At 40.3% G+C, this 21,929-nt stretch overlaps 1 protein-coding gene across 1 annotated transcript; it reads left to right on the forward strand.

Moving 5' to 3' along the window:
- The first annotated feature begins 10,786 nt into the window (after nucleotides 1-10,786).
- Nucleotides 10,787-19,607, forward strand: CDC37L1 (cell division cycle 37 like 1, HSP90 cochaperone). Its single transcript, XM_083882911.1, has 7 exons — nucleotides 10,787-10,996; nucleotides 12,316-12,597; nucleotides 14,829-14,919; nucleotides 16,844-16,959; nucleotides 17,252-17,374; nucleotides 18,282-18,437; nucleotides 19,410-19,607. The coding sequence occupies exons 1-7, from the start codon at nucleotides 10,892-10,894 to the stop codon at nucleotides 19,509-19,511; spliced, it is 975 nt and encodes a 324-aa protein (XP_083739037.1). The 5' UTR covers nucleotides 10,787-10,891; the 3' UTR covers nucleotides 19,512-19,607.
- Nucleotides 19,608-21,929: the final 2,322 nt, after the last annotated feature.

Raw genomic sequence — 21,929 nt, forward strand, 5'->3', positions numbered from 1 at the left:
CAAGCTGAATGACTTCATGATTCTCCATGGCTGGATTTAAAGAATGTAACTCACAGCAGCTTAACATATTTGTGGTAGCATTTAAAATACACAACTCTTAAATATAGTGTTGGTAAAATGTGTACTGTGGAATACAAGACCAGGACCTAGGCAAAGCCAAGTTACTCTAGATAGATATTGGAAATACTGATCACCTGAGAGATGTTCCTCTCTCTCTATGTATATATCAGGTAAATAGTCAGAAAATTACTGTCCTAGTAATTTTTAGTGTTTTGAAACATTCAGATGGAACACCCCTCTGTCTAAACTCAAAGGCTTATAGATGAAACCCCAGAAACACTTTCCACTAACTTTGATGACTAAAAAAAGGATTTGATTGATCCAAGTAGAACCAAGGGAACTGACAAACACTGCCATACCACCAGGTGCCTCAGCCTATTTGGCCTGTCAGTAAGTACAAACAGCCCCAGAGATTTCAGATGGAAGCAGAAGGCCTAGCTCAAAAATATGAAAAAACTCATCCGTTAAATCCTTACTAAATATTGAAATGTACAGATTTGTTTATGTCTAAAATAAAAGGAAAAGGTTAAAAAGAAAAGTATTTTGTTGTATCTAAAAGCATCTTTTGAATTTGATATTCAGGAATACCTTTTCCTTTCCTGAATATTCCTAACTCACTAACCTAATTTCCACCAGAAATTTGTCTAAGATAGTTAGATACAAATGCAATAGTAAAAATAGACTCAAATAGACTCAGTTTAAGATTGTAAAAATTGTAACCAGATCTGCATTCTTACCATAAATGCTTACCTAATTTTTCCTTCTATACTGAAGTGGAAGCTCTCTAATTGTTGTCTTTGTGCAGAACTCTATTTTTGGTGCTAATCCCTTTATAATAACACTTAATCACTGCATATACATCAGTCTAATAATCAGAACACTTCAAGTCCTCCATTGAAACTGCAGAATCAGAAGTGACTAAAGGAGGCACTTTAGTTAAAGAAGCCTTGCAGGAAATTCACCAGCAAGTAACAGTGGCAAAGGAGTTTTCCTATGAAAAGCAGCATTTTGATTTCAGTCTGCTCTCTTAATTGGTATAAACTGTGCCAGAAGGGGGAAATGATGCACAAGGCCAGCATGTTCCAAACGTATGTTTGAGGCACTGACCCGGACACTTGGTAGGGACTTTGACACTTCCTCATAAAGCCAGTACTGTGAAGAAAGGCGAGAAGAAACCCTTAATCTACAAAAAAGATATGCAGTTCTATGCTGTGTAATTAGTAGCTCCTTTTGTACAATGGTGGATCAGGCTGACCCAAAGGACACTTTCTAAAGTGATGTGAAAAAGAAAATCAAATTTGCCTTTCAAGGCAGGTAATGCCATGAAAAATACTCTAAAGACACTAATGATGCCTGACAAAACAACAACAACTGTTCACTTATCTTGGACTTTAAATTGTGCATTTCTAGCCATTTCTCTCTTTCTTCTACAAGAACGACAGAGAAATCATGGTACAGTACTTTCAAACTACATTTGCCCCTCCCCTTATGTAAAGAGGACAAAATACAAGCAATAGTGTTAAAGAAGGAAAGAAATTAGGTACAACTGGAAGGAAATATGATGACGACATATTGGTAATTTGAGTGCAGCATCTGGCTGGTCCAGATCCAGCCACAGAAATGAGGTGATGCTGCTGTTTTTCCCTCTGGATCTGAGCTAGTCTGGGGGGTAACTCCAAATCACCTGCTCCTTTTCCCCAAATACCTGCTCATATTGGTATATGTTACCACCTTCTTTGTTTTCATCAGGTTCATAAGGACCAAGTTAAAGAATTGTATAATGTAATGTTTAGTTAATCTGAGCATATATTCCTAAATTTCTATTCCAAATGTATGGAAAGTATTCTTGTATTATGCAGAACTTTCTAACAGTTGGAATTTTTAAGTCTAGTATTTCTATACTTGCAATTTATACATAATACCTGATTTTGTCATGTGAAATAATGCCATTACTAGTTTGTTGAGTAAGAACAAGAATCTTCTGAACGAATCAGTGCAAAATTGAGTCCACAGGAAAGACGACTCTCCCTGTTCAAAGCTATTGTATGCTGAAATAGACTCATATTAATAAAACTAAAGTCAGTTCCATTGCTTCTTTTGCATAATCTAATCCATAATGCAATGAGAGGAATAAAAATATAATCATTCTAGGCTGCTGCTGCTCCTTCTGTAAACAATAAACCCTAGAAAGAATAGGCAGCAAGAGGCTTTACAAAAATACAAAAATAAAAGGCTCTCAAGAGAAGAGTGAGAACATGAAAAGTTAAAAAAAAGGCATGTACATGATCTAAAGAAAATGGACAGAAATCTGGCATCCTCAAAGGCCACTGGTAAAAAGAATCTTGAAAATCTTTTAAGTGACTGGACCTTTCACACCATCTGTGGATGAAGATATACATAGCTAAACAAACATAAGGTTTTGTTATTAGATCTTCTACTGGCTTACAGCCTGTGACTAACAAATTTAATTGTTACGATAGCCTGTATTTGGTACATTTTCTCAGCACTTCTATATTCAAAAGTGCACAGGAGCATTCTCCTCTGCTCATGAGGATCAAAGAGATAGTTGAACACCAGTCCACACAAAATTGTCACTAAGGAGTTGAATTCCTTCCTTCTTTATACAGGTATGATAAGCACTAGTTTCAGGCAACTTGCTGGAAAATGAGGAGAAATTGTCATCACTAATTCTCTATCCATACCACAGCTTGCAAGGAGTCAGCTTGCATTCCAGGAACAGAAAGTCTCCTGTACTTCCTTCATAAAATGCACAGTCATCCCCTACTGAAAGAAGAAAGAGACACCCACAAAAATAGCTGTCAGGGTTGTTACATGGAATTGTCATTGCTGTGCAATGAAAACTTCATAAATTCACAAATGTGAATGAATGAGTGAATGTTCTTGACAGAATGCTGCTTGTCTCACGCATAGTGATGCTTTCAGAAGCAGGTGGTAGTTGGAACATTAGTGGGCCTAGGAGGTGTGGTTCAGGAATGGCACACATTCAACAAGATTTAGAATTATTTGATGCTGGAAATTTTAAGACAGCAGCTACATTTAGCATACTGTCCTCCTCTGCTCTCAGGGAACACTTTAGTTTGCATTCCTGAGAGCCACAGCAAACAAAACCGCAGAAATACAGCAAGCCCAAACCATTTGGTCCTGCATTTGTATAGATGAAAGACCACAACAATAACAGGGAACTTTTTGCCTGTTTGGCTAGAAGAACAACTACTTCTCCAGAAAATGGCTTATTCACTATTTCCCCAGAGCTCTTCCTTCGCTGCAGCTAATTACTGTTTTCTGAATAGGAAATCAAGAGGGTAAAAGTTAGGAAACCATTTATGTTTGCACCGGTTTTGAAAGATTTGGTTTAGCAGAGCAGTCCTGGAGTTTGATGTTGTTATTAACTTTCCAAGCATCACAGAGGAGTCAGAGTATATTTGGGATGGACACAACTACAAGTCTTGAAGGCAGACTACTTATTTAGGTTGTAGAGAATGTCCAGAGCTGTGGTAGAGGATAGTGTTCTGCTATTGCATGACAGCACAGTATAAGGCATGTGTTTGTACACAGAATACTGAATCTTGATCAAGTTGATTTCTTGGTGTATTCAGTACCAGTAGGAGTTGCTTCACACAGTGAAAAGAATTAAATATTCTATTCACCCTCCTGCAGTAATAAAATAAAAAAAAAATTGGATATGACATTACAACATTCCAATGTTTATTCAGTAGATGTGTCATCATAAAATAGTGTTGAAATACAATCACCATCATTTTCAAAATTTATTTCCTCCAGAAAGCCAGCATGTAGTAAATGAACATTGTGTAATTTAGCCAACAAACCATACAGCATGCAAGCAGTGTCCTACAAAATGAGGGTGTTAGAAACTATCCATGTATTACAAGCAAAAAGGTGATGCCGGTTTCTCAGGGACAAGGCACAACATTCAACAACTTGTGCTTTGATGAAAGCATGGCATTACCAGTTCACCAACCCTAACCAAATGGGGGGACCAGTGGAACTGCATGGGAGTATAGATCAAAGGATAGTACTGCAGACGTGGAAAATAAAAGTTGCACTGATTAACTGTCTTGCCATACATATATAGGCAAAGTTCTGTTTTGCTCCCTAGGGATCTCACTGCTTTTGTCTGAATTCCAAGATTGGCAGCTGGCCATCATACTGGTACCTGTGCAAAGTTGAGTGCAGATGATGGAGGAAGCAAGCTATCCTGGTTACTTGCACAAGATAAAACACACTTGGGATTCTGCATATGCAGATGGGAAAGAAGTAAGGTACCCCAGGCTACCATGACCAGATATGATGTGCTTGGGACTGTACACATTTGAATGAGGGAGATGAACTATCCTGGGTTACATAGCAAATTCTTTTCAAGCCCTACACCACACTTATCTTTAGTTCTTTTCTTCCTTCAGAAGCCTATTAACTGTGTTCTGAGCAAAGGAGGTCAGTTCTGCTCCATATAGGTGGCACAGCCAGGTTGAGAAAATACTTTCATAAGCACAGGAGACTGGTACACTGTCAAGCATCTGGCTTAGAAACTGTATCAGGGGTTTTGCCTTCCTGAGGTGTGACACTAAGATGTGACACTAAGATGATACTAAGATGTGACACAACGGATATCCTGCTATAAAAGCTGCTGCCGCCTTCACTTGGACACATTCTGTGTCTTTACAGAAGCAGGGACACGTTCACTTCTAATCAGAGGAAAAATAAACCCTGCAAACCATGCTACAAGGCTGACAATTTTCAGAAGAAGTTAATATTGACATTACATGTTTGATCATATTCAAACTTTCATCTTTTTTAGTCATACTGCTTTTCTACCTTTCTAATGGATCCCAGCTTTAAAACAACCAAGAAAAACTTCTGTGAACTTTTGACACTATGAAAAGAAGGCAATACTCAGTTTTGCCATAGGAGGTCTGACTTCTGAGGTACCAAGGACATAGGTAGGCACTAGTTGTTTTTGCGAGGAATATACTTTGCTTTTGTCAATATCTTTTAAATTCAAAAAGCAGAAAGAAGATCGTATACCCCACAGTACAATAAGTAAGCCAAATCTCAAACCTGCATATCTTTGCAGAGCCAAACAACAGCAAGAACGAAAACAGATGAAATTTGAGGGATGAAGGACATGTCAGTACCATGCCAAATAAAGAATGGATATTCTATAGGGCCAGAACATGCTGACAAGATTATTACATCCTTTGGCATTACTTAAAAGATTCTCATCCCTTTTTGAGTTATTACTGATCAGTATTTTCTGTCCTGACACACAGAAAAAATCTGCCCAGGGGACAAACAAGCTTTAAACAGTACGCCTAGTTACCTGACACTGTGATACTCACAAAGCGTGCATGAAAGTAATCATACAAGAAAATAAGCACTCTCTGTACTAAGCCAGATCACCTTTCTGTTGCCTTTTTTAGGCTTTTATATAGAGATAGTAATAGAGTCTCTCAATTTATTCTTTGCATCCTCCTTTTCCTGTATCACACGATGTTTTTGAACCAGGAATAATATGGCAAATTACCCTTTAATATATCAGCAACTCTTAAAAGCATAAAGCAAAAAAGAAAGGGAAAGATGATTCTCTGAAGCAAAATATTTTGAAAAATAAATAACAAATGTACAAGAAATGTACAATGTACAAATGTACTTGTTACATGGGGAACATAGAGTATATTTTTAATTTTCTGTAACAGAATAATAACCAGTTATAGCAAATTGCCTGCAGTTTTAGAACATACACGAATGCGCCATAATTAGTGACCTCAACAATAGCACTCACCTGCCACCCCGTGTCCATTTGCCTTTTTCCCATCTTAGAAGAACACACAATATGAAGACTGAAGATTACTATCTAACAAGATGAACTCTACATTATTGTATTCTGGTTGAATGTAATGAGAAAACTAGACTGCTGTAAGAAAGAAGAAAATTAGGGTGAAGAAACTAAGGCATTGAGACCGATCCTAACAAATTATTCAATGAGTGTTATCAGAAAAGAATTTTTTTCTACCCAAGTGTGTACCCACAACAATATACAAGAAATGATGGAGTGGAAAGAAATAGCAGTGGAAGAAGTCCTTAAATTTATGAGGGAGAGAAAGCTAGAGGGCGGGACATAAAAGTAACACATACTAACATACTTTACAGTATCAAATCAATTAGCATATGGAAAAAATATTTACTTGCCTATTACCTGAAGACACAACAGGAGTTAATCAAAACTTTATTACATTAAGTGGGAGATGAAAAATAAACTATAGTAGAGTGGTTGAATAATAGAATAGATTTACTGTTTACACCTAGGACAGTAATCAAAAGCTACCCTTACAGAAAGGAATGGAGGAAGGACAGCGAAGGAATCAGAAGAGTGGACAAATGATAGATGAGAAAGGAGATAGATGAAGAGCTACTTTCTACTTTGGTTCCTTAAGTATTTTTTTCAATTATTATCATTATTATTAGAATAGAAACACACATAAAAGTAATATCAGGACAGTCAGTCTCTGTGACTGACACCTGATGGATTTACAATCCATCAGGACAATGGGATGGTCAGAGGACAAAACCCTGAAACTCAGCTAACACAAAGAAATTCCAAGTGAATTAAAGCTAATGGATGAAAATATTTCAATAAAATGTGTGCTGTAGGTATGACTGAGTGTTGAAAGTTTACTAGCAATGGCAAAAAGAATGTAGACAGGCTACTGTTATAAATATTTATTTTCTCTCCCCCATCCCCCTACAAGCAATAGATTTTGGCTTTTAAAAGACTGTCTAACCATTAAATGTGACATGACTTCTCACAGATTTCAAAATGCAAAACTGCTGATAGAAAAATAAAAAGCACAGGATCAAGTTAGCCTAGTATGTCACACTAGGTGTCAGATCGCAGCCTGTCTTAAGAATGGAAAAATCAGTAATTGATTTGAGGGGAGCTTGCTTATAAAGGCTGACATTCTAGTGGCTCAAGTAAGAGCAACTTAAAGGGAGACCAACATGTACCAGGTCATGCACTCTGGAAAGACAATCAGAGAAACCGAATCACTATGTGAATACACGGATCTACTTTTTCAATTTTAATTATCACCTATTCAAATGTTTTAAAAATCATACTTACTTTCTGTATTTTGCTTTCTGTAGCAGGCAGAAAGGCACTTTTAAACATCTTTGGGAAAACAGTAAGAAGTAAATAAATTCATTATAACACTAATTAAACAAACCAGCATTCACAGGAACACTTTAATACCTATTCAAAATATTTCCTGTATTTTTTGCCAAGTTGCCACTGAGCAAATATCTTAGCAAATATCATATATTATTGTGTCCTTTAGGATGAGATTTACATTTTTAAAGTTATGCAATGTTTTGGAAAAAACCAAATCTGGAATTTCATATTCATTCATACCAGCATCAACTTCAGAACAGTCTGTACTTTGTAGGGAAAAAATATCAGGTTTACAGCACCTTAAGTGCAATTCTTTGAACTGTAAACCAGCAGAACCACAAGTAAAATTAGGAAACATATGTTCGAAAAACACTTGAATTCTTGGCCAATACTATAGGACACATCTCAAAATAAAAGATTAAAGGCTGTAACTCTTACAGGAAAGTAATTTTCCACAGAGATTATGGGCAAATGAGAAAATGTAAGGAAGTTTTCCTTTAAGTTTTGTGTATTATCTAAAGCTTCTCCGAGCATCTTATAAAAATAAAATCAGTTATATCACCTGTGAAATGCATTTTAACAAACAAATTCAAATGCATTTGTCTGCCTTTAGCTCTTGTCTATTTTACTGCAATGAATTGTCTTATTCAAATACTCTGCAAACCTTGGAGTGAAATTTTGACCCCTTCAAGTAAATGGGAACTTTATCACTGATTTTATTTGGGCATTAATGTTAGACATTTTACCTATTTAGAGAAGCTGCATTCAGCTGCATTCCTCTTGTTTTATTAATATTTGCTACTCTTTTTTCTTTTTCCTTTTTTTGTTTTTGAACACATCAACATCCTTCTTCAAATGACAGCAATGGTTTCAGACAATATTTCAGCAATTGTCTTTTTTAAAGAGGGCTGACCTAAGCCATGTTTTCTCCAAGAAAATGTACCACTTCACTGTTTGTCAACACCTACTAATGAAGGTCACAGGCACAAAAAACCCTAATGTGTGGTGAGACAAATGATGAACTGATGTAACAACATCTACTTCATGTGAATTACTTTACTTTTAGCGTAAGTAAAGGGTGATGAGAAATGCAAGAAACTACTCTTCTGTGGAAGAGGGTTATATTTCCCACTTCTGGTCATAACATGGCTGTGGGGGTTTATTGCATAGAGATCAAAGAGTCATGTGTTCAGAGTTGTGTTTTCCTTGAGATGGGGAAAAGGCCTTAATGAGACTTATACTTTAGCTTCCATGTGTAGTTTTCCACTTGTGTCAAGGTCTACCAGATGGGAAAGGAAAAACCAACATGTCACTCAAAGAAAGGCCTCTTGTGAGCCAGATGTCAATTTCAGAGAAACACACAAATAGTGAGCATAATTTGAAAAATAATCAAGAAGCTTTTGGATGAAGTAGATAAGAAATATGCTGTTCCTCTAAACTTCTTGCATTCCTGTTTTACAATGGCTTCAGCATGGACTTGCTTGTCAGTAAACACAGCCATCCTGTCTTACATATTTAAAAAAAAAATAACCTTCAAGCACAATATACATTAACGTACAGTAAGGTACAGGAAAAACACTAAAGGCTCCTGTTATCATCAGTTCCAGGTGTTTGAGGGACGTGTAAAAAGGGCACCAAACCCACTTGTCTGTCATTTATTTAGATCTTCATTTACATCTTATGTCTCCTATATAGACAGAAATCTTAACAGATGATAACCATATTATAATTAGGGCGTCATATTGATCCCAGATCAATCATAGCGGAATCAAAATAATGTCAATTACCCTCATATAGACTGTTGCTATTACTGAGATTAGGTAAGAACTGTCCATGTGGGAGATGACCTCTCATTACCACTTATGTCAAAGTTCCAGGTCATAAAATCCTAAAGAAATATGAAGTTCTGTTTGAGGAATGGGCCTAATAATTCATCTTATTCTGCTGAAATACATGTGAAACAAGAATAACTTACTACTTCTAAAGAAAAATAAGATTACAACTGAATTTCATCTTGTACAAGACTTGAGACATCAGTTTCTAGCCCAAGGCATGCAACAAACCACAGTCACCTTTTCAAAGCACACCTTATGAGACATGAGAGGAGAAACAGGAGGAAGGTGTTCATTCCGCCTTTTTGTGTTGATCCAAAATGCACAAACTGAGAAATATGTTGGTTTCTCAGCCAGAAACACACCAGGAAATGTAACCTTATGAAAAAATAGGATACTTTCACATGAAACTCCTTGGTCCAGTCTTAGGCATGTGCATCAGTCTAAGTGTGCTGGACCCTGTCTCAGAAAGGACTCAGAGGTGCTTGGTTTTTTTACTGATAACCTCAAAAGTGTGCCAGGTTAAGAGCTATCATTGGGAGTTCTTTTATTTTGTATTTTTGGCCTTTATCATCCTGTGTAAAAGGGACTAAATTTCATAGGCCTTAGCATTACACAGAAACATTTGATTACAAGAAAATGAGTGAAAACCGGTTTTTTTCTTCCATCTGACGAGAACTGTTGTGAGCAACATACTAGTATTATCCCTCTGGCCACAGCAGTAATCCCTGTGTTAAATAAACAACACACAGCAACAGGTCCCCTACCTTCCCAGTTTAACTGGAAGTTTTCCTGGCATGTTTTTCTAATAGACTTTACACCTATGACCCCTCAAAGAATCAGTCAGCGCCTCCTGTTAGGAGGAAGACCTAAAGTCAATCCATGGGTAAAAAAGCAGGGCTACAACAAGGGCACATTTTAATCCTTTCAGGGGTGTTACCACAAAGGCATGGCCTCATTTCATGCTAACTTCCATTCCAAGATGAGAGCCAGGCTATCAAACACCCTAGACAGCCCCCCAGGAGCTCCTAGGACAGTAGGACCACACGGATACACATGTACACACAAGCACACCTGGGAGTTCCCCAGCGCCGGGCGGCAACCCGCAACCAGGGCCCGGCCCTCCAGAGGGACGAAGGAGCGACGGGCAGGGGAGGGGCAGGGGCAGGGCAGGGCAGGGCAGGGCAGGGCAGGGCAGGACAGGGCAGGACAGGGCAGGGCAGGGCAGGGCAGGGCAGGGGAGGGCGGGGCAGGGCAGGACAGGGCAGGGCAGGACAGGGCAGGGCAGGGGAGGGCGGGGCAGGGCAGGGCAGGGCAGGGCAGGGCAGGGCAGGGGAGGGCGGGGCAGGGCAGGGCAGGGGAGGAGCAAGGGAGGAGCAGGGGAGGAGCAGGGGCAGGGCAGGGGCAGGGAAGGGGAGGAGCAGGGGCAGGGCAGGGGCAGGGAAGGGCAGGGCGGGGCAGGGCAGGGGCAGGGCAGGGCAGGGCGGGGCAGGACAGGGGCAGGGGCAGGGGCAGGGCAGGGCAGGGCAGGGCAGGGCAGGGCAGGGAAGGGGAGGAGCAAGGCAGGGGAGGAGCAGGGGCAGGACAGGGGCAGGGAAGGGGCAGGGGAGGAGCCGAGGCAGAGGCAGAGCCGTGCCCGCCCGCCCCGCCGCCTTCATCCCCGCCCCGGGGCCGCGCCGCCCCTCGCTCCTCCCGGCTCGCCGAGGGCGGGCGCTCCGGGCCGCTCCGATCGGCGGAAGTGCCGCTGCCCCAGTTCCGGCGGACGGGTCGCGCCGCTGGGACGGCACCGGGCATGGCGCTGTGGCCGCCGCGCTCCCGGGACGGCGGCGCCCCGGAGGAGCAAGACGAGGAGCGGGCGCAGGCCGCCGCCTTCCGCCAGCGCTTGCCGGAGGTGCAGGTACGTCCGTGCCCCGGCCCCGCCGCCCCGGCCCCTCGCACGGCGCCCAGCGCCCGGGGCCGCGGTGCGGGGCGGTGCGGGCGGCGCGGCCCGCGGGGGGCGGCGGGACCGGGGCCGCCGTGCGGGGCCGTGTGGGGCCGGGCCGGGCCGGGCCGGGCCGTGCGGGAGCGCCCGGCGGGCTCCGGGGGCCCGCGGGACAGGGGGGTCCGGGTAGCAGCTCCAGCGCGGGCAGGGTGCGGAAGGAAGGAGCTGGGTTGGAGTTATCCCATTATCCCGGCGTCCCCGTGCCCAGGAGCGGGTAGGCAGCGGTGTGTTCCTCTCTTGGCCAGGGCGAGGCGGCGATTTATAAACGCCGTGTGAGGAATTGTGTGTTCCCGCAAGTAGCTGCCATTACGTTACTTTCCCAACGGTGGAATTTTCGTCTTGTTACTGCAGAAATAAAAATGCTGTAATTCCCGAAGTTGGGACAATACGTTTGGTTTACTTGCGTTAAAGTTTCCTAAAGATAATCTTTCACAAATTGTCCTTCGTGTGCCCCTGCCAGAGGTTATCAGCACTGCAGATTTCATAACGTGGCAGTGGAAGGCTGAGGAGCTAATGCATATGGATGCATTTTTCCTTCATTCTTGGTGCGAAAGGCATGGCATATGCTGTAGAGGATAATTCCTTGAATTACTGCGTGTGAATTGTAAGCACACCTGGAAGTAAACGGGGTTGCTGAAGATGTCCCCTTTCTCTCTCAGCTATGAGTGGTGACATCCTCAACAGATTTGACCAGAAGAAGCACGTGTTTGTGCTGGGCCTTGGCCACTTTATAACCTAAATACCACTTCTAGTGCAAGTTCAAGAGAAGACGTTGGCCATCTGTTTAGGTATTAATACTGAAATGCAGGCGGCAGCAGTTACTTTACTGTTGTGATCTGACGTCATAAATCCAATACTTCCTTATCAGAAGTGTATTCAGAGTATTCTCTCACACTTGGCTGCTGCTAATATTCCAGCCCTGAGATAGCCAGAGGGATTTCAGCAGTCTCAAAAGTATTTTTACAGTCTGGAGACTTTTACTGATAGCAGCACATGATCTGTGATTTTGCAAATACACTTAATAAAGTTAAGGTGGCTTGAATTGTAAATCTCTTTCTAGAAGACATAACTGTACACTGCCATGCTTCATCACTTCTGCTGTTATAATGCTGCATATCTAAGGTGCCTTACAGGTCCGTTATTATTACTTTTGGGATTTAGGCCAGTCTGCTTCTATAGAAACTGTAAACCAACAATTTTCTCTCCATAAATAGCATGTCTAATTTTCTTCACAGACATATAGCCAAGGGATTGAATTAGCCTGCCAAAAAGAAAGAGAGTTTGTGAAGCACTCTGTAGAATGCACATGGAACCTAGCAGAAGCTCAGCAAAAATTTGGTAGTTTAGCACTGCATAATTCAGAATCCCGTGATCAGGAATCTGCTCAAGCAAGGACAGAAGCTGCCGAGTTGAGATGGAGAGAGGAAGAGTGGAGAAGAAAAGAAGAAGCACTAAATCAGAGGGAACGACAGAATTTATGGAACACAGATCCTGTTAGTAAAGAAGTTTTTAACAAGGTATGACCCCACATCATTGCGCATGGAAACGATTTCTAGCCTCTTTTGTTCATTCCAGTTGTTACTATTCTCTGAGTGTCTTTTATGTCTTGTACAGCACAAAAACACTACACGTCCCTCACCTCTGTGCCTGGGAAGATCATGGAATACACCCTTCTAGAACCTGTGCTAAGGCACAGGGGGGACAGGGATGTGGTTCAGGACAGCCAGCACAGCTGCACCAAGGGCAGGTCCTGCCAGACAATTCAGTGGCCTGGGCAGTGACCTGTGATGAGGTGACGGCATCAGTGGGCAGGGGAAGGGGGAGATGTCATTTATCTGGACTTGTGCAAGGCCTTTGATGTGGTCTCCTACAACATCTCTTTTAAACTGGAGAGAGATGGATTTCATGAGTGGACTGTTAGATGGATAAGAAAGTGGTTTGTTGGTGGCATGCAAAGGGTAGTGGTCAATGGCTCAGAGTCGCAGTGGACATCAGGGGCCAGTGTGTCCCTCTGTATTGGGACCAGTGTTATTGAAATATCTTCATTAAAATTAAATGGAGGGATCCGAGTGCACTCTCAGCAAGTTTGCAGACAACACTAAGCTGAGTGGTGCAGTTATTAGACCTGAAGGAAGCCTTCCAGAGGAACCTGGACAAGATGGAGAAGTTGGTCCATGGGGGTCTCATTATGTTTGAACAAAGTCAAGTGCAAGGTGCTGCAGCTCGATCGGGGCAATCCCCGCTATAAACACAGGCTGCAGATGAGCAGATCACAGCAGCCCTGCTGAGAAGGACTTGGGAGTGCTGGTGGCTGACAGGGTAGACATGACCCAGCCATGGGCACTCACAGCCCAGAAAGCCAGATGTGTCCTGGGCTGCATCCAAAGCAGTGTGGGCAGCAGGGCCAGGGAGGGGAATCTGCCCCTCTGCTCTCCTAAGACCCACCCCCAAAGTAATGCACCCAGTTCTGGGGTCCCCAGTACAAGGACTCCTGTTGGAGCAGCTCCAGAGGAGCACCACAAAGGTGATCAGAGAGCTGAAGCATCTTTCCCAAGAGAAAAGACTGGGAGAGCTGGTGTTGTTGAGCTCAAAGAAGGGAACGCTCCAGGGAGCCCTTACTTACCTTCAAGTGACCTTTCAGTATTTAAAGGGGCCTTATAAGAAAGATGGAGAGAAACATTTTTTATCACAGCCTGTAGTGACAGGACAAGAAGGAATAGCTTTAAAATGAAGAATGGTAGGTTTAGATTGGATATAAGGAGGACATTTTTTTATTATTAGGGTGTCAAGACTCTGGAGGTTGCTCAGAGGAGTTGTAGATGCCCCATCCCTAGAAGCAACAGAGGTCAGATTGGACTGGTCGTGGAACAGCCTAATCCAGTGGAAGATGTTCTTGCCTGGGCAGGGAGAGTTGAAACTCTGTCATCTTTAAATGTCCCATCAGACCCTGAATATGAAACTGTTAGTATGTCTTTAATACAGTCTACTGTAATACCAATTATTTAGCATGAACTTTTTTTAATAGCAGAATCTCATTTTTGATTTCAACAGCTATCGTTGCCTTTTTCTGAGCCCTAAAGTCACAAGCCAGACACAGTCAGGTGTTAAATGTGGTTAACTTTCTATGAAGGGTCCCTTCAGGTGCACATGTGACATAGAGCAACTACAGTTTTATAAATGTAGCAAATTAGCATAATTGACAAGAATGCCCAAATAGAAACACAGATGTTGAGGTAATTCCCCCTCTTGGTTTGACTTTCTTCTGAAGCCCCCCCTTCTTCTCTGGTTCTTTATGAGAGTGTTGTCCTTGGTCTCAGAAGAACCAAGATGAGGGTTGACCCTTTAGGTCTCTCTTGCTAATTGAGTAGCTGTGAATCTATATAGCTACACAATAACAGGCTACAGAGCTACAAATACACATGAGAGATATATATAAGCAAAAATCAGTTTGGCATCACTATCACATCTGCTAATTTCATTGATTTATCTGATCCAGGCTGCAATGTACATGATTCTCATGACAGATCAGTAAGTTCCTATCTGATTACAGAAGTTTTTCAGAGACTATAAGGAGACTTTAAAATTCTGTTACTAGGTAATGCACTTTTTTTTAAAAAAAACCCTCAAATATGATAAATTAGAACATAGCAATTTAAACTAAACAGTAACATATTAATATATATTAACTTTATATCACTAAACAGTATGTGTGGAATTCATGTGATAGTACAATCTTTCTCTTCCTCAGAGTTTTATTAATCAGAAAAGAAAAGAAATTGAAGATGAAGCTGTGTCTGAACCACTTATGCAAAAACATGAACAAAAGATTAGACACTTCGGTGAGTATGTTTTTCCAAAATCTTGTGGTTCCTACAGAATTTGTGCTGGTTTGCTCATTCTTGTACAGAATGAATGTTAATAAAAGACCTAAATGACAGACCGTTCAGTTTTATGTTATCAGGACTAAAGGGCTGTTCTACACCAGTGGGAAAAGGCAGGGACATTCCTGGAAATGTCAGTCATGTATATAAAAGTGCATGGGTCGTCCATGGCTCCCTCCTTTTTCAAAGGAGATTAAATTAATTGTTTTATAAATGCTTTTCTGTCAGCTGTTAATCTGTAAGGGTAATGGCTGATTTAATGTTTGTTAACAACTACACTGAGAGTATGTGTGCTCAGAATTGTGTGTTTAAAACTAATTATCCACTAGGTGTCAGTTTAGCTCAGTCGAAATTGTTAACCCAATTGAGCACAAAGCTGATCTTGTAACATAATCTGAAATTTTTGTGGTTCTTGGAAGTGCTTGCCATTCAGGCTGGTTTCACACTATAGTATAGTATAGCCATATTTGAAATTCTGGAACAATCAAGAATAAGAGTAGATTGGCAGAATTCAGTTGTTCTTAGAAACATGTTTTTACTACGTTTTTGGTTTCTGAGGGGTTTAAAGCTCTTTTAAAGAAAGGGCTTTGAGCCCTGTTAGCCTTAGGAAACCTTTCAAATATCAAGTTAATGCACAACACTCTCAGAGAATGCAAATAATAGTAATAGGCACAGGTTCTCTCAAGTACCTTAACTGGTCAGTGTAATGATGTTGGAATTAGCAAACATCTCCCTTGCTGTGCATTTCAGCAGGTAGAAAAAGAAGAGGCTATCTTGTAAGCTTCCTAGCTGAGAGTTGGGCAAAATTACTCTTTATCTAAATTCAAGTTTACTGTTACAGAAGCAACCTTATTACAAAAGGTGAATTTTTTTATACCTCCTGAGTTCAAAGCTATGTGTGATGCCTAAGTCCATTGTAGAAAGCCACAGTACATTAATGCTTTCTGAAGTCACTTCAGAAAATGCTAGCTGCTGCTAAGGGGCAGTATGGACTTTGCTATATTTCATGAGTCCTGCTTCTGGATCCTGCTCTGGCTTCAAAGCAATAAAGAACTTACACAGAGTAACTTGGAAACAGTCAAAAAAAAATGTAGGCTGTTGCTTTCTGTTTCAGCATTTGTTTGCTAGAATTCAGATTAGCTTAGGTAATTTCCATTGAATTATCTTTAGCCCAGTCATAATTATATGCTGATCGATGGATGAAGCTGTACCTGTTGCCCATAATGACTGTCAGAGATACATGAAGGACAATTTTAAGAAGGGCATTGAATTCTGATTTTTAAATTCAGCTTGTTACTTGAAGGCAGTGACATGATACCACAATTCAAAGTTCTGATTAGCTTTCCAATACTGGTGTGATTTTGTTTTTTGAGATCAAGCTGTTTGTATAATTAATTTGATTTTTTTCTAAAAATCTAGCAAACTATGTGTCAGAAGCATTTCAATTTTTGACAGATTACAGATTCTGTTCCTTGTGGTTTTATTTGCAAACATTTAGAGGATTTGTGTTTGTTAGAATCACTTACTATAAGTCTCTGTCCATAAACTTTTTAAGCTATTTGTTGTTGTAACTAATGAGATATCTACACCACTGTGTTAGCATATGAGAACTGATTAAAAGTAAATTATCAGCATTAGTAGAAATGCATGAGTGTTATAATCTACTTTTAGTATATTCAAAGTCTAATTATGCCTTCTGGTAACGCTCTTTCAGCATTGGTTAGATGTATAAATAGAACCCCCAAATTTAGCTGCATGGTGTCATTCTGAGGTTAGTAAATTGCCAAGTTGTTATGTATACTGGGTATCAATGCAAGTACCTTTCTTGCTGCATTAAATGATTTATCTGTTTAGAATATCTTAACTGTGTTTTTCTTGTTAGGTATGCTGAGCAGATGGGATGATAGTCAAAGGTTTTTGTCTGATCACCCATACCTTGTATGTGAAGAAACATCTAGGTATCTCATGTTGTGGTGTTTTCATCTAGAAGCCGAACAGGTATGAAGATGTTTAAATCTTTGGAAGCGCACATTTTTCCATTTGCACAGTAGAAAGGTGATCAACTTCATTAGCTGTTTTAAATGTTCTTCTGTCTCTCCTTCATTGATAGTGCATTGTCACATTTATGTCTAGTTATAGCTGATTATGAGTCCTCTTGCTTCTGTAAGCATCAGCTCACATCTGCTTAGGAGCTGAAGCAAAAGGAAATTCTACTGAATTTTAGAAATATAATCACAGGAAACTTCTTTAAATGAGAACTTCAACCTTTTTTAAATTTTTTTTTTTTCAGAAAAGAGCTCTGATGGAGCAAGTAGCACACCAAGCAGTTGTAATGCAGTTTATTATAGAAATTGCAAGAAGCTGCAATGTGGATCCAAGGGGATGTTTTCGTCTCTTTTTCCAGAAAGCCAAAGTAAGTCAACTTGGGTAATACTGTGAGAAACTCTTGATACAGTACAAGAGACCAGTGTTTTAGAGAGGGTTTCTTCCTAACTGTGTGAGGCTAAATAATTTGTTGACTGATTTAGGCTTATGGGAAAGTGTTTTGTTAGCAATTATTTTCTAGACAGAATACTTCATTGTAATTCTAGTTCTGAAAATGAAACCTTAGCAGATTTTGCTTGTTGCAGGTGGAAAGCAAGATGCAGCAGAGTGACAGCAGGTGTGTTACAAACAACAAATAACTAAGTAACAACAGCAAACACGGACTGGTCTTAAACTGGTCTTTTGACTAATTACACGTTTTCAAAGTTATGTAGTTATGTTTTGTCACAACTTTTCCATTCCATCTGCCCTTTACAGTGGAGCAGATATATAAACAGTGCCCTTTTCTCATGACCGAAATAGGGCAATCCAGAGCTGTGCAAGAAAAAGGTGGGAAAACTGAAATTGGGATTTGCTGTAGATTGTGTTCAGTTGTTCAAGACTCTAATGGATCTTAATATTGCCTAAATGAGTGTAGTTAAAATGTGAGTTAGTTTGTGCTTTACTTTTGACAGGAGGGCTTCAACAAGCACCAGTTGTAAGGATACCTTCCAAGTTAAAATAAATGAAAGGCTAAAATTAGATTTAGTTTTACATGTTCTCAGATAAATCAGTTACTTGAATAATGCATATAAATGGGACAGATTGTCTTAAAAAGAAATCTACCTAAAATGTAATTTTAAATTGACTAACATTATTCCTGAGTTGTTCACATTTGTTATTCCCCAAAAGATATAACATGCCATTACTGCATGGATTTTTTTCAGCACTATATATGCTCACAATTCAAAAGTAAATCTGGCTGAAAAACAAATATTTAATTTTTCTCTTTGCAGACAGGAGAAGGCTACTTTGAGGCCTTTAAAAATGAACTTGAGGCATTCAAGACAAGAGTGAGAATCTGGTCACAATCACATGGCTTTCAAACTATGTTACTCCATGATCTCAATGTCAGTCCTGGTTGTGTGGGAGAGTGGACATCTTTTTTACAGGTAGGTTTATTATTTCTAAAATTTAATTTAACTAAAGCAGGATTATGTCCTGCTTAGAGAAGGCATACCTTTCTGAGATAGAAAAAAGATTATTTCTTGCATGGCTAGTGCTTGGGATAAATCATGTGGTGTTATTAATACAAAAGGCATATATAGGCTTTCTTTTTACTTGCTGGGATTCACACAGCATCAGCATAAGGTCAAAAGTATACATTTGTTCAGTGCCTTTACATTTTCATGCCAAAAATAAACACTGCATGATAAAACTGATCAGATCCTAGAATTGTATTCTCAGTCATCACCACAAGCAGTGTAAAATTATGGGATCAGTCAAGTAAGTCACAGAATCATAGAATGCTTTGAGTTGGACTGGACTTTAAAGATCATCTATTCCAAACTCCTTGCCATGGCAGGGACACCTTTCACAGACTAGACTGCTCACAGCCCCATCCAGCCTGGCCTTCAACATTGCCAGGAACCCCACAACTTCTCTGAGCAAGAGAAGTCAAGCCTAAGGAAAGTCTCCTTTTGTGATAAAAGGAAACTGAGCACCCTTAGGTGTCTTTTGCCGTTCCAGTTATGGCCACATTCTGGAATGAAGAAACAACTTAAAAGATTGTAAGAATTGTGTGTTAGGAAATGAGGCACAATTGAAAATACTTGTTGGAAATAATTTGATTAAAGTACCTCTCAGAAATAAATCAAACAGCTGAATTTTTTGTAAATGTGCAGTTAAGTGCTAAAAATATTAAGATCAAATACAAGCTATGCTGGCAAATTTTAAAAATTCTTGGAACAGTGACATAATACTGGTTGAGGATGTTTTCAGGCCTTATTTCCTTTCTACTGTAAATTTGTCTTATCATAAGATAGACAATGCAAACGGTCTTCTTTGTTTCTCTCTGACTCTGTTTCTCCCTCCATGTATACAATTATGGAGCATTAAGCTGTCAATTTTCTTGTCTGTTCCAGAACACAGGAGATCTACAAGGTTCCATAAACACAGATGTCTGCAGTTTCAACTCTGTGATACAAAGAGATGAAGAAGAATCCAAAATGATGGACACATTATAGTACTTTTAAGACTGAGGCCAAGTACTCTTTTTATTTTTCCCTTTGTGTTTTTTTTTTTTCCCAAAGAAACAAACATGGCTATTTTCTTGACACTTATTTTTCTGGGTACTGCACTTTATTTTTCGTGTCAGATTTTTGTTGTTTTTGTTTGATTGGGGGGCGGGACTTTGAAGGGTGGGTAATTAAGAAAAAAACTTGTAATATTGTTTGAAATGTGCTGCTAGGTTTTTAGTTGTCCTTGAAGAGCAGGGTTCTTTTATTGCCGAATGTGAAACTGGATGTGTTTTCTGCTACTAACCTTGCCTTTCATGACTTTAGAAATTAAACATCTGCACAAATACAATGTTTACAAGAAGCAGCAGATTCTTGGTAGAATCTGCTATTGTCTTACTACAGATGTGGATATGTTTTACTCTGAATATTGGAGATTGCAACTGTATTCATGCTACCTTGCTGACAGTATAAGCTCTCAAATTTGGTTATCACTAATAGCAATAAATCAGTATCTGGTATCAGTATTTCTGATCTGAATGGATTGGATTAAAACACTGGCTTTCTACCTCTACTAAGGGGATATAAATGTTATATTGTACTTTCATTAAACTTAACTTGGTTTAATCCTAAGACATAAGCAACACTTGTCTACAAATGAGTGCTGGGTTGTATGATTTCTGGGAGTCTGATTCTCTTCTTGTTCATCAGGCTAACTTCAGAATATTTTTTTTAAAACCAAGTCTTGTTATGGTAGAAATAGTTGATGAAGGGAACTTGTATAAGGATTAGGCAAAGACCTCAGTTTAAACAAAAAGCTTTGTTACAGGTTATACAGGGTGAGGTGTCATGCAGTGTTCGAAAGGTATTTCATATGCTACTCAACCAAAGTGGGTTTCTGACATTGTCAACTCAAACATTAAGTGGAAAACCATCAAAAGCTTCTTGTTTAAGAAGCTGGAAATGCAAATACATTTTCTAGACAAGGTCTTGCACAGAACCTTGCACTCCAAAACTCTACTGTGCTTTTCTTACTTGCTTGCAGGTCTGTCTGCAAAAATGTATACTGCAATTGGAAGACTAGCAAAGGCAGCTTATTCCTCAGATAATGGTATCAGTACACACTCTCCATTCATCAGTGAGTTGTTCTGATTGTATGTAAGGTCTGGAAGGCATGTTGATTTCAAGTTTAGTGGTCATAGCCTACCTCCAGTTTTTAATTCAGGCACAACAACCCCAGGCAGTGCCACAGGCTGGGGCAGAGTGGCTGGAAAGCTGCCCACAGGACAAGGACCTGGGGGTGCTGTGACAGTGACTGAACACGAGCCAGGGTGTGCCCAGGTGGCCAAGAAGGCCAATGGCACCTGGGCTGTACCAGCAATAGTGTGGCCAGCAGGACCAGGGCAGGAATTCTTCCCTGTACTCAGCACTGGTGAGGCCACACTTCAAATCCTGTGTTCAGTTTTGGGCCCTTTACTCCAAGAAGAACACAGAGCTGCTGGAGCATGTCCAGAGAAGGGCAGTGGAGCTCATGAAGGGTCACAAGTCCTGTGAGGAGCAGCTGATGGAGCTGGTGTTGTTTAGCCTGGAGAAGAGGAGGCTCAGTGGCACATTATCACTCTCTACAACTGCCTGAAAGGAGGGTGTAGACAGGTGGGGTTTGGCCTCTTCTCCCAGCTAGGAAGTGACAGGACAAGAAGAAATGGCCTCAAGCTGTGCCAGGGAAAGTTGAGGTTGGACATCAGGAGGACTTTTCTTCACTGAAAGGTTTCTTCACAGAAAGTCAAGCATTGGAATGGACTGTCCACAGAAGTGTTGGAGTCACAACCCCGGAAGTGTTTAAGAAATGACTGGACATGGCACCTAATGCTGTAAGGTATTTGGCAGGGTGGTGGCAGAGGTTGAACTCAATGATTTTAGAAGTCTTTTCCAACCTTAATGATTCTATGATTCAGTGAAATAGAATCCAGTAATTTTCAGTTTTACCTACAGCCAAGATACAGAGAAGTCTAAGTCTGCAGAATATACCAGAGTATTAGTACCAATGCAATAGCAGATCCACTCATAGAAGTAGCTTTCCATGTGACTTCTGCTCTCTAGTCTTCTTTTGCAAACAGACTGAAGGTAAAAGAGCAAGGAGCAGTTCTGTCTCACACGTAAACTGGAGAGAAAAAATATAAATTTCTACTGCATCTGGTTAAATTTAACAGATACTCCAGGAAAGGATAAGTAAACACTGCCTCCTCCTTAATTATTAGTTAATTATTAATGGAAACTTAAAGGAAAACAAGTAACTTCAGGTTCTTTTTTCACTGAATGTTGTATGCAAGGTTAGTAAGGGCAATGTAGGACAGTGATTTGCAACTGCTACCCTTAGCAGTAGAGCTGTTATCTAGCAGCCTGTTACACAATAGAAGCTATTTTTTA

Source organism: Zosterops lateralis (genome assembly GCF_965231275.1).
Source record: "Zosterops lateralis genome assembly, chromosome: Z".
Classification (NCBI taxonomy): domain Eukaryota; kingdom Metazoa; phylum Chordata; class Aves; order Passeriformes; family Zosteropidae; genus Zosterops; species Zosterops lateralis.